Genomic DNA, 13,716 nt, shown 5'->3' on the forward strand with positions numbered 1-13,716 from the left:
TTTAACTGACAGGACACAATTTGTGAAGCTGGGAATATTCTTCATCATGCTTGGATGTATTAAAATTAGTATTATTTGCAGATGGAACAAATATTTTTTATTCTAGGGAAAAAGAGTCACTGGAACTGGTCACTTCAAACATGTGGAAAAAAAGTAGTTTGGTAGGACCAAATTATCATTAAATCTACATAAAACTAAAATTTGTTATTCGGTAAGAATGATGTACAAGTGCACATAGATGGTGTGGAAATTGATACATTTAATAAAAATACATTTCTTGATGTGATAAGAATAGAATAGAATAGAATAGAATAGAATAGAATAGAATACTTTTATTTGTCAATTTCTTCAAATGTACTTGCCATACAAAGGAATTGAAATTACGTTTCACACTGTCCCAAAAAAATGCGTAGGCATTGACAACAATAAGGTGCAGATGCACAACAAAAACAAAAACAGCCCTAACAATAAGATAATAAATAGTAATATAATAATATAAATAGTGCTAAAAGAATACTAAAAATATATATATAGCAGCAGGTGTGTGCAATTGCAATGCAAGTCAGGAATGTTTCAGTTCTTGGTTCAGAGAGTGATAATTGATTAAACAGGATGAAAATAGCAATAAAATATATACATAAGAATATACATAAGAAGCAAAACATATTCAGATTCTCTCCTGTCGATTTCACTGTACAGGGGTTTGGCACAATACTTATGAATGTTCACTATCATTGGCATTGGCTCCCTGTCAAACACGGCATTGAGTTTAAAATTCTGTTGCTTACCTTTAAAATCATGAACAATACTGCGTCGTGCTACCTCATTGAACTCTTTAGTCCATATATCCCCAATCAGGACAATTACTCTTAGTGCAGCTTAGATCCCGGCTAAATACCAGAGGTGACCATGCTTTTGCTCTGCAGCGCCTAGCCTCTGGAACAATCTTCCTGCTTCTATTCGCACCTCTGGTTCCATCCATTTATTTAAATCACAGTTAAAAACTTACCTGTTTGACCGAGCGTTTTTGGTTAGTTAGTGCAGATTCCCTATATTTTATCCCTACGTTATTTATCTTCTCTTGATGTACCACTGTATCAATACCCCCACCTTATATTTCTGAATACTCGGTGATTTTATCTTCTAAATTATGCTCTGATGTTTTATTTCTTATTTTATGTGCATTTTTTGTTTAACCAGCGTTTCTCATTTGTTAGCTTATTTGTACTCTGTTATGGTCTTATATCTGTTGTTTTTAACCTTGTTCTGAATCACTTTGGTGTACCTTCGGTTTTAAATGTGCAATATAAATAAAGTTGTATTGTATTGTATTGTAATATTATCAACGTTGCAAAATATGTGTGCACGTGTTTATATACAAGCACATACACAAATTCGTGATATGACATGACATAGAAAGGTGATGACTGGTGAGGAGTAGGATGAGGACTTCTTTCTACTTCTTTAATTACCGTTTTCCTTGTTTAGTTTTTGTATTATCGTAACGTGTTCAAAATAAAGCCTCATCCAATAAGTTCTATATATCTAAAATTAATCATTGGGTAAAAAAAAATATTAAAAGTGTTTTCAAATGTCTCAAAACTTTAAAAAAAATTACGTTTTTCGTTTTTTCTTATTTCTTTCTTTTTTTTCTTTTTTTTCTTTTGGGGGGGGGGGGGGGGGGCGCAAAACAAGATCCCGCCGCAGTGACAGAAGTCTCGTGGATCCGGTGCGTCAGTTCATCTGTATTCTCGCGAGATCCAACGAGTTCTTCTCGTCCAGCATGGCAGCGCTGTATGAAGGATACACGTTGTGTGGGCTTGTTCCAGATCAAAATCTGTCAAGTTCAGGCATTCAAGGGATCGAAGAGGAGAGAGATCGCGATCATGTCGTGGTCACGGATTCAACCAGATCAGTGACTCTGTACAAGGTAACGTTTAAAATTAGCTTTCAGGAGGCTCCCCTAACCTGGGCCAGCTGATCAGTGCGACTCGTGTTAGCATCCTCCGGTTTTCTGGCCAGCAGCGTTGGAACCAGAGCGTTAGACGAAACCGAACATGCATTTAAAGCTGTCTTATATCTTATTATGTGTCTTTTAAGTGAAACTCGGCAGTAAATGTTTTACATTGGTTTTGTAAACTTGCTATTCGAATATGACAGTCAAATGTTTGCTAAAGTTAGCTACAGACATCACAAGTCCTTTAAAATACCTTTAAAATGTGACTTCTCTGGGGGGGGGGGGGGCAGCTTCAGCGGCTAACTCGTTGTTTTGCATGCGATAAAAACGGCTTGACAATAAGGCTGCATGTCTTATCCTCGTTTTCTCCAACGTGAATGAGCGTGTCAAGCCTCGTTGTTTGGATAAGCTAAACGCATTACAGTGTAGTTAAAATAGCTAAAGTTACTGCTGTGTGTGTCCTGAATAAGGTAAACTGTCTATCAGATCTTTATCAAGTCTTTTGAGATCCGTTCACAGCAGTAAAAGATGTGGTTGTAGCAAACAGTCTTTACATAACTCTGCACTGCGTGTGTATGGCTAAATAGAAGCTATGTGAAACATCACCTCTTTATTAATTATCCCTTTGTTTTATGGCCTGAAAGGTGTCAGACCAGAAGCCGCTGGGGAGCTGGACAGTGAAACAAGGACACAAACTGACGTGCCCGGCAGTCTTCAACTCACAAACCAACGAATATGTGGCAGTAACAGACAACAAGGTAGGCTTTGGTTGCTGCAGTGTCTCACTGGACACTTTTATTAGGTACATCTTACTAATACAAAGTTGGAGACTTTTTAGTCTTCAGCACTACTTTAATTCTTCGACAATGTGCTGAAAACATTACTCAGAGGTTTTGGTCTGTATAAACATGACAGTCAAAAGGTGCTTTATTAGATTGAGATCAGGTGACTGTGTGGCCCACTGGGTACAGTAAACTTACTGTAATGTTTAAGAAACCAGTTATAGATGATTTCAGCTTTGTGACATGGGGCGTTATCCTGCTAAAGCAGCCATTGACAGTTAGGTGTACTATGATGAAAAGGGGTGGATATTATCAAGAACAACCATTTAGTTACTATAAAATCGACTTGGGAGCAGAATCAGTCACTATAGGCACAATAGGTAAACACTATTTTATTTTGTGAAGGGCCAGTATCAGTCAAAAAAAAGTCTATCGGCCAACATATATGTGCATCCCTCTTTCAATAGGCAGTATCTGTATTTCGTATATGAGATCAGTTCAAAGATGTCTTCAGTGATCTGCGTTTTCAGAATAAATTTTCATGTTGTAATGTTTTTGATGTTGTTTCTTTAAGGTGATAAGAATTTGGAAGGAAGATGACATACTATTGGACAAAGCCTTCAAAGCAACAGTAAGTCCGAACATATACATTGATGTAGACAGTAGACAGCCACCCCGCTTCTACCACCAAGAACAGAAATGAAGACTACAACAAAACACACAATCCCAGCTCTAAGGGTATCTCCCCTCCACTGGTGTAAATATTTTAGTACAGATTGTTGTAGAGTCCACTGCTCACCGTCTCCACAGCAAGACTGGTTTTAATAGTTTAATTATTTATATAGCACATTTAATTACAACAGGAGCGTTGACCAAAGTGCTGTACAAGAATACAACGTGCATAATAAAACAACTTAGAGTATTAAAAGCAAACACCAAATATGAATTAACAAACAACTCTCATGCTGTATTAAAAGCCAGTAAATAAAAATGCGTTTTAAGATAAGATTTAAAAAGATTGACAGTATGAGCCTGTCTGATGTACTTAAGACTTGGAGAGAGCAACAAAACACATAAGAACCACTGTAGACCTGCTGATGATGTTAAATTGCACATTGCTCCTAAAATTCTCAGTGGTATTTAGAGCAATTAACCTGAAAATAATGAATTAACTAGTGTGTTATTGACAGACGTGAACACTTCTGCCTTTTCCGTGTGCTTTTTCTCCAGGTTTCTTCAGATGTCTGGAAGGTTCACTGTACACATGGAGGGGAGCCTGTGGTCTTGTTTCAGAGAGGAGCTGTGAGACTGCTGGACTCTCTCCTTGCTGCTCCGCAGCAGCCCATAGAGGAGGTGCTAGCTCAAGAAGAAGCCATCAGGTCGATGTCATTTGGCAAACTTTATGTTGACCTTATTCTAGAGCTGTACTTGAGTGCAACATGTTAACTTTTAACCCCCCCCCCCTTTTTTTTTTTTTTCTCTGCAGGTGGAGCACCATCATAGTGGCAGAGACCCAGCAGTTTATCATCATCACAACTGAACAGGTAAAATACTTGATGGGCTAAAAGTTTCAAGTGGATTTAGTTTTAAGTGCTCATTGCTTTTGCAACACAGCTAATGTCCTTGCTTTTGCCCAACATGACTGTCACTGTCTCCCCGCAGAAAGGAGAGCATTTTCTCTACTTGCAGAGACTGAACCCTAACTCTGTACAGAGGTACCGGCTTGAGAGAGAAGAACCTGGTCTCTCCCCGCTGAGCTTCTCTGCCACTTACAGGGATAAGCACATCTGCCTCCTTTATCTCTGTAAGCCACACTTTCCTGTCAGAACATTTTGAATGTTGGTGCTTGAGGCCATATGCTATGGAATTTGGAAAAGATAATTACTGGCACTGTAAGCCAGTTACAGGGGGTGGGAGTGTAAAAACGTACAGCTGTGTTCCTTCATCAGGGTCATCAACAATTATAAAAATGTGACTTTAAAAAAAAATGACATCCCTTAAGTAACTAAGTTTAAACTTGTACTCAAAAGGCCCCTAGTCCCCCTCCTCTGAACAGTACTGCTGAGCTGATTTGGGACACTTTTGAAGGATTAGCAGTTTAAAATAAGACGTGTAGTGAAGGTCCACTACTGTGAATAAGATCCCCTTTGCTCTCTCACTTCAGTTAGTTGTGAATGCACCCTTCTCCAATTGCTCACAGTTTGATAATCTGATGTAAATAAGTGGTGCACTCTACATGTATGAAGCTAAATTACACAAACACACAGTTGGTGAGGTATGCAGTATGTAGTATTGCTAATGTTTAAACATTTCTCTCACATTTAGACCCTAATGGTCACGTGTACCAGAGTGTGCTCTCCGTGCGGGGCCTCGGGACTGAAGAGGGGGTCCAGGCCTTACCCCTGCCCCGTAGCCTGCTGCTGGGTCTTCCTGTTGGTGATGGCCAGCTGGAGGCAGCGTCGGCCATGGCTCTGGATGAAGCCCATGTAGCTGTTGTTGGGGTTCCACATCCCTCTGCTGGAGGTGGTAAAGGTAAATGCTGTTAAATTACAATATCTAAAATAAAGATCTTTAACTCCTCTACAAGTACCATACTGTGCATGGCAAATCCTCTTGAAATTAGTCTTTTATATATCAAGGCTTTCAGTAAGCCCTTGTAGGGAGTTGGCATGGAAACAGCGGCTTTATTTTTTAGTAGCACAGTTTCACATTATCATACTGATGAAATGTAGAGCTGTTATTTTCCTACCTGCTTGTCTTTTATGTCTTAGTTAATCAGTTAAAAAAACGTAAAACTCAACTCTGCTTGTTTAGTCTTAGCTAGTTATTTCTTCTCTTTTTGCCAAGATCACAAATAATAGTAATAGCGGTGTAAACAGCTATCACTTGATGCTATGTTGTTTTGCCCTTTGTTTTTAAGTAATTAAATATAGTAAATAATGGGTTAGCTGGCCTAAATGTGGTTTCTAGTGTCTGGATTTTATTCAGTGGCTAAAGAAAAGTTCTGAAGCTGAAGTGGTTTCGCAGGTTGAAGTTATTAGAACTGAAATGAATGCTTGGTTAACATGCTAGCTTTCTGGCCTAAAAGATATCTGTCAGATCAAAAATGAAGTATCTGATCTGGGTGTCTGTAGTTCCTGAATGTCTCTCTGCCTGTGTTATTTTAGACTTTCTTTGCATCTGGAACACCAACTTTCAGACGCTTCAGGCTGGAAAAGAGATTGCTGGAAAGATCTACGGACAGGTAGGAATGCATTGACCCAAACAGAATATAAAGTTTTTTTATTTATTTAACTGTCCTGGTTTTTGACTAGGATGAAGCAATAAATTTTAAAGCAATAATGCTACTCAGAAATTGTGACTTACATTAGTGCTAAGTCATCATTCACAATAGTAAAGCCTAATCTTTAAAAGTGACTGATTACTTCATACTCACACGACAGCAATCACACGTGCTCAGGCTTCATTGTTATTAAGTGTGGGCCAAGGTTCCCTGTCCTTCCAGCTGCTGGGTGCTGATGGAGGACTGTATGACTTTGGTAGAGCACTGTGTCTGCACTCCACTGTGACGGGGCTCACTGTCCCTTCTCACAACTTTATAGCAGTTTACAATCTTAAAACCAGTGTATTAGACACAAATATGTAGCAACAGTTTTGAACTATGTCTGCATCATCTTTATGTTGATTTTATTGTCTCTCATACAGCTTTGGAGTTATTCCAACAAGGTATTTATTCCACATGGGAAAACCCTCTCCATTATACCCTTCGAGTGCCCCAAATCTTCTCTTGCCTCTGCCCTGGGAAAATTAAAACATACAAAGACTGAAGGTGAGCTGAATCAAACATGTTATACTCTCGCTCGACTCAAAATTATATCTCTGATTCCCATTTTTACATGAGAAATTGTGTTCACTCAATACTCTTTTGTTTGTTTTTTAACCACAGAGTCGAAGACTCCGAATTCTGTGCCGTCTTGGAATAACATTCTTCACGGTGAAAAAGCTCAGCCCTCAAAATCTGCAGAAACGAGGAGGACGGTAAGTTGGATAAGTGTTTTTGCGAACTGTGAGTTTGTCATTGTCCACACTCTTGCAGAGACGAACGGCTTATGGAAGAAGCCTTAACATTGTTCCTGTTTGTAAAACCTTTATATAAAAGAGTTATATAATATGATAATGGGAAACATGTTTCTTTGTCGTTCTGTTTAAATCTCTAATGACATTAAAAGAAAAAATAATGTTGCATAACATTTGGAATTACTGAAATAAGGTACTCTAAATAGTAAGAAGAAATATTACGAACTACTGAAAAAATATAGTAATATTTATTTATTAAACTTATCTGTGAGACACCAGTGTTGTGTGGTAGATCCTTAATTTGATTCTTCTGTTTTTCCATACAGAGAACGACCCGTAAGTCCCAGTCAACAACTAATTTAACAACTGACCAAGTATTAGAGCTCATCAAGGTAAAAACGTGACTTATTTTTATGACACAGCTTTCGTTCTGTATGCTTCAGCGCAACAGAATTATACCAAACAATTCTGAATTTAAAAAATATATTTATTTTCCCTCTTAGACAGCACCAGTGGAAGAGATCCAGAAAGAGGTGGAGGGGTTCCTGACCAGGGCAGAGTTCCAGGACCTGCAGCCCTCAGTGGGACAGCTTGCATTAACCCTCGTGTCCCGGAGTCTTGCCGATCCAGCCTTCTACTCTTCTAGCACGCTGGCACAGCTGGTTCACACTCGGTGCCTTTGCCACAGGTATGTATGGCAAGTGAGATAAGGTAGATGGAAAAAATATTGACTCTCAAAACTCTTTTAGTGTGTAGAATTTATTTTATATTCTTTTAATGTAGTTTACATTTTTAATAAGGTACCATAAAATAGGTTTGTACTCTAATGTGGGAAACATGAAGGAAACCCCAAACTGTTTTCTTGCATACAGATGGAAATATTCAACGAGTGAGCAATTGAATATAACTATGTGCCGTCATTGCATTCAACAGTGTGTGTCCTGACCTTGTGCTTCTGGCCCTTGAGAAGAAGGATTACTTCCTGTGTCAGCTCTGCTTGCAGTTCTTCCCTGACATTCCTGAAGCTGTTACCTGTGCCTGCCTGAAGGCATTCATCAGGTAAGACAGGCTGTTTTTAACTGTGCAACAACTTATGTACAAATTCCAGTTTATGGACAGTAAGTGATCTGCCAGTGTCCTTTGCATGCTAACGGTATTCTTACTTTTGGTATGCATACAGTTGCAGTAGTATTTTAAAGTGGACTTTGTCCTTATCTCTGCCACATATACACTCACTGGAGACACTGTTAAGTATACCAAAGTAGTACCAGGAATCCCCTTTTGCCTTCAGAACTGCCTTACGTAATTCTTTGTGGCGCAGATTCAAAAAGGTCCTGGAAATGTCCCTTTGAGAGTTTGGTCCGTATTGGCATAAGAGGATCACATAGTTGCTGCAGATTTGTTGGCTGTACATCCATCCTGTCTCTCTACATGCCAAAGGTGTTCTGTTGGGTTGAGCTGTGGTTACTGTGGAGCCCATTGGAGTACAGTAAACTCACTATCATGTTAAAGAAACCAATTTGAGATGGTTTGAGCTTTTTGCCATAGAATCCATTAGCACAGGGCGATATGACCAAAGATATTTATCACGATATACATTTGAAAATTTTGCGACAACGATATAACTGACGATATAATTGACACTAGACAAAACACTTTACAACTCCACAACTTTATTAGTGCAAAAAACCCATCAATGTATTTTCACTTAAAGAAGCAGCTGTTTTTTATGAAGTTATATAAAAATTCAACAGTGCAAATGCAAATTCCTTGCTGACAGTTTAACCAAAAGGCATTTCCATTGGAAATTGGCCGACATATCCTCAGCATAACCATGTATAATATCCACAAAACTTAAAAGAGGTTACGCACACACAACACTGTAATATTATGTCGAAGCACAGTACGTATCACTCCGCGAGGCTCCTGTCTACGGTAGCCGTAATGCTCCAACAATCCATCAAGCGGTGCGGGTTCGTAGCTTAGCAAAGTCGTACTAAAACATCTGACAGATTTTCAAGCGCCGTGTACGACATAAAATCGTTTCGAGGTCAGTAAACACAACCAGAATTGATACATAAGCCCCACGGGATTATAAGGGGCACTGTCGATTTTCAGAAAAATCAAAGGATTGATTTGAAGTGTGCCGTATTTTCCAAAAAACACGGTAATAACGACCTGCTCGCTAGCATGCGCTACCAAAAATAGTGCTTTGTTGTGTGTCTGATGGACGAAAGCTAAACCAGTTCCACACCACTGAAGTTGCAGCATTTTTTACAAACCAGTTCTGGTTCATCTGTTTCATTTAACGATCTGCGTTCGCCCTTCTCATTCTCCATCACCGCCATGCTTTTTCCGCCATGTGCGTATGAAAACAAAGGCACTGCGCATGCGCGTTTTACCCATATTCTATCGCGATATTTCATTTTCTTATCGTTGCCCAACATTATACTGGTATTACCCTGAATGTTATGATATGGCCCAGCCCTAGAATCCATCTTATAGTGAAGTAATAAATGCATTAAAAAAATCCAAACGGCATTGTGTATAACAGCAAAGCTATGATTTCCTCATTCTGACCTGATGACCTGCTTCATTTGAACTTTAGCAAGTCTTCTTGACCATGTATGTTTGCCTAAATACAGTGAGCAGCTGCCAAGTGATTGGCTGTTTAGATGTATGGAAGTGGCTGGTGAGTGTATCTCAAATGCAGGTGACTTTAACATGGCCATCTCAGCCACACACCTCTCACTAAAAGCAGAGAAACTCCACCCACCTGACATTCAAGCCTGCTTGTGAGATGCAATGAGTCTGAAGAAAGTAGCCTCAAAGGGCAAGGAGTTAAAATGTCTCATTTCAGAACGCTGCGGGTAAGCATAAGATAAATGATTATTATGAACTGTGAATCATGCATAGCTACCCTAGTGGAGTACGAGAATCTAAACTTAGAGATGGGAATTGGGATTATAGGTTCCCTTTAATAATCTGATTCGTGGCCTGACATAGCATTATGTTCTATTAATGCAAGTTGTTTTTGTTCTGTTTCATGCAGTATACCAGATGTTGATGCAGAGAAGGTGAGCCTGGAGCCTGACAGCGTCGAGTTTATGGAAAACCTAATCACGAGAGATCGTGCAGAGGCTGGCTTGCAGAATGGTTTTAGCCCCACTTCGTCAGTCGTCAATGACCGTCAGACCAGAGCTGAAGACGTGAAGAAGAAGGCCTCAGCTCCTTCACAACTCAGTTGTCCAGTGGGATTACACAAGGCTGTTCTAATGTATCCTCCCAGCACTCAGACATCGTCACCATTCTGTTCTGTTGTCCTCACAGCTTCTTGCATTCAGCTTAAATATCCGACAGTCTTTGTTGTTAGTTAAGCTGCAGTTTTGCAAAGTGGTTGTGTAATAATTTAAATGTAAAAATGCATGAAAATCTAAAAGTATTGGGTCTTAACTGGAGCTGCATAGAAATGAGATCTTGCAGACACCGTACAGTGACACCTTTCTCCTCCCACACCTAAAAGATCTTTCCTCTCAACATGTCATGGTAAGTAACTGCTATCAAATTATTCCACTTCTCTAAAAAAAACTAGACAGTGCTTTAATCCCAAACAACTCTGATATTTGCCATTTTCTTTTTCTTCCAACCAGCTTTTCCTCCAGTACCTGCAATTTCTATACCTAAAATATTCCCAGGATGCTTTCCCACAGATGGAGGGATTTAGATCACCAAGTCTGAGTCAGGTTTGTATCTGTGTCCAAATAAGCAATTAGGATGGCTTTGCTTTACATGCAGTCTTCCAAGTTACAGTTTATTGAACACTTGATGTAAGCACTCAGTGCACTCTAAAAATTGCTTACCAAACTGTTGAATTTAGCAATTTGTGGAACCTCCATTGGAAGGAGGTGTTTCATGGAGCACTTTACAGCACAAGCACGAGGAGGGAATTTGGATCGTTCCTGCCCACAAAATCATTTCAGTTCATCAGTACTTTTAGGGCCGATTTAAATGAAAAGCACCTTTCAGGCCATCCCACAAATGTCTAGCTGGCATTTGTGAAACTTTCCAAACTTTATTTCTTCATTTAATTGTGTGATTAGACATCTTTGTCTTGGCTTAAGGGGCTAAAAGTTGTATCTTAATGACGAGGTGTTGACCCATTGCTTGGTATGATCCATTCTTTAAAAGAAGCACGATTGGTTGATTAAATTAAATCTAAGCAGTAATGGGCAGAATGGAAAAATAAGTACTCTTTTGTGAGTCAGTTGGGGGGGAAATTTTTGTGTTATTGATTTAAGTGGGAAATGTGAGCAAACCTGCAATGAGATCAGCCTCAAACATTATCACAATCTAACCCGCAGCATTTGGAGAATATTTCTCCTGGCTCATTTGCCTCGGATGTCGAAGCTAGGAGTGATGCCACTCATGACACGAGAGCATTCAAACAGCCTAGTTGTAAACGCAAGAAAAAATACAATTTGTTTAGTTGGTTAGCACACAGTTTTTAACAATTTCTTTTGCTTGCACCACTGCCGTCTTGATTTGGGGTTGGTGGGGCTGCTCCGACTTGAGGGGGCATTGCAGTTGAAAATTTCTACCACAAACTCATGTTCTATAAATGGACTGCACCGTAGTTGTTGAAGTATAGAAGTGAATTGAGCCTTGGTGTTGCCGTTGAGAAATAGCAATTCTAATGGTGGCAGATTTCAATATGTCGGTCAACTATAATCCCACAATTATATTTAGGGTTTATAAAGACAGCTGTCTCTCCAGTCTTATCTCCATCTACTTGTCTCCATCTGTGGACTATAAAAAAATTTTAAAAAAATGAAAGAGGTCAGATATTTTCTTGCATGAGTGAATCCGTCAGCGCACCTTAAATATTGGTGCAACAGCTTTGACAAATCAGCTTGTCTGAATAATTTAAATAGTGATACTTTGAGTTTAAAAAGATGAACTGGATTGCATGAAATCTGTGTATTCCCTCTGTTGATGGGTGAAACAGGTGATGGTGTAGAGTTGTTCAGGGTCTTTGGCATTTTCTCCTCTACTTAAGAAACCCAGGAGCCTCTAAATGCCTGTGAATAACCTTTGTTTTTACCAGCCTGTAGTCCAGACCTCAAAGGGAAATGATTAAAAATCATAATAAATGTAATAATTTTCCTATAAATGTGTCACTGAGAGCAGCTGTTAGTACTTAGACTCACATCTTTGGAAATTATTTATGCCTCACTCCTAATGTTTCTCTAAAGCTTCTTCCCAAGGCCCTGTAAAAGTTGTTGTGATAAAGGTATTGTTCCCACCAACCACCCTTTACATAGTTTTTAAAGAAATCTTTAGCACAGAGGTTCAGTTAGGTTTTCCAACCTGTAGTGTGGATGATTATTTCATTTGTTGAATAAAGATGTGAAAAAATTGACTGTTATTGGTTTAGTCAGATTGAGGTTGCTTATAAATACGACTTAGATGAAGCTCAGACTGCATTTTATTAGAACTCAACACATAAAAAACAATAATGCCAGGGTTCCTTGCAGCTGTGTCAGTGCAGCTATTATCTGTACGCCAAGAAATATTAAGTGACAGAAAAAACATTTTATCAACCATGCTGACAGATTTTCCTGTATGGATGCTGTGGACCTATTTTCACCTGGGTGTGGGTTAGTTCTCCCACGGCACATACACGCAGTGTAAACATTTACAAGAGAGATTAAAAGAAATGCAGTCACTGGAGACGCACGATTTTTATTGCGCTTGTAATTATTTATGCCTGAATAATAAAAATACTTTACTGGAGTTTGGCACAAAATTGTTGTACACAAATTATTGAATGCAAAAAATCTGGTTTTCCTGTTGGAGCAAAACAAGAAAAGAAGAAAAAGAAATGCTCACTGTGCGTTGCTTTGTTTGATTGTAGATCATGGATTGGGTGTGTTTGCTGTTGGATGCTCATTTTACGGTGCTAGTAATGACTCCAGAAGCTAAAGGCTTGCTGCTGAACCTCCACAGATTTGTTAAATCTCAGGTAACAAACAGTTATTCCTTTTATCTGCTCAGTAATCAGCTGCATGTTAATTTTAATAATACCTATTTTGTGTGTCAGCATTGTGCTTATTACTGCAAGCTTATTTTAAAAAATGCTTTCTTGTATCCTCAGGTGAGACTGGTTTCTGAGCTTGGAAAAATTGAGGGAAGCCTTCAAGAACTCCGTAAAATGAAGGCGAAGGAGAGCATCGGACAGTACTCCATTGAAATCATTGAGCTGTTTTAGAATGTGTACAAAATAATTTTAATCATTCATAACACCATCTTCTTCCAACCTTTTAGATAAAATGATTTCACGGTTATTATTCTTGAGTGCTTTTTTTTTGCCACAGACGTTTGCTATCCAGATGTGTAGGCCTTGAAAAAGTTGCGGCTCTCTTTTAACCATGTTTTAACTTGTTTAAGTCGTCAAAATATTTGACAATTTGCTTAATTTCTGGTTTTGTAAAAGTTTAATGCAGAAGCCACCTCATGCAACAGTATGGTGTGAGATTGTAATGTTAATATTGGGGCTTTGCCTTTAGAACTGTGAGAGTTGATGACTTATTTTTGTATGTGTCATTACACAGCTGAAAACTGTTGTGAAAACCTTTTATGTTTAATATTAAAAAAGATGATGAACACATGTGAATTCATTTGTCTTTATTTTTATTAAAAGCTGCTGTCAGATATCAGCTTAATTAAAGTTTTAGGTTTAAAAGTTTGTAGTGTTCATTTTGACTAAGATTAAAATATCACTTTCATTAAGTGTACTAAAATATATAAATATATATAATGTACTGTATGTGGAAGTAGGTGAAAAGAAAACTGTTATGGCTGTTACTGAGGGTGAGCATTTAGCAAGATTTTGAGTGAAAC

The 13,716-nt window shown here is 38.6% G+C and overlaps 1 protein-coding gene across 1 annotated transcript; it reads left to right on the top strand.

Moving 5' to 3' along the window:
• The first annotated feature begins 1,714 nt into the window (after positions 1 to 1,714).
• Positions 1,715 to 13,481, top strand: nol11 (nucleolar protein 11). The gene is made up of 18 exons (XM_026170442.2): positions 1,715 to 1,930; positions 2,602 to 2,715; positions 3,314 to 3,370; positions 3,970 to 4,118; positions 4,226 to 4,283; positions 4,402 to 4,543; positions 5,065 to 5,271; positions 5,907 to 5,983; positions 6,445 to 6,568; positions 6,686 to 6,777; positions 7,143 to 7,208; positions 7,320 to 7,504; positions 7,750 to 7,875; positions 9,869 to 10,093; positions 10,284 to 10,362; positions 10,467 to 10,559; positions 12,731 to 12,838; positions 12,971 to 13,481. Exons 1-18 carry the CDS (start codon positions 1,784 to 1,786, stop codon positions 13,082 to 13,084), a joined length of 2,163 nt encoding a protein of 720 aa, XP_026026227.2. The 5' UTR covers positions 1,715 to 1,783; the 3' UTR covers positions 13,085 to 13,481.
• The last annotated feature ends 235 nt before the right edge of the window (positions 13,482 to 13,716 follow it).

This window comes from Astatotilapia calliptera, chromosome 6 (genome assembly GCF_964374335.1).
Source record: "Astatotilapia calliptera chromosome 6, fAstCal68.1, whole genome shotgun sequence".
Lineage (NCBI taxonomy): Eukaryota > Metazoa > Chordata > Actinopteri > Cichliformes > Cichlidae > Astatotilapia > Astatotilapia calliptera.

Coding starts and splice junctions, on each gene's coding strand:
- nol11 (XM_026170442.2), top strand. CDS start 1,784: ATGGCAGCGCTGTATGAAGGATACACGTTGTGTGGGCTTGTTCCAGAT. Junction 4,544..5,064: donor CATCTGCCTCCTTTATCTCT/GTAAGCCACACT, acceptor TCTCACATTTAG/ACCCTAATGGTCACGTGTAC. Junction 12,839..12,970: donor ACAGATTTGTTAAATCTCAG/GTAACAAACAGT, acceptor TTGTATCCTCAG/GTGAGACTGGTTTCTGAGCT.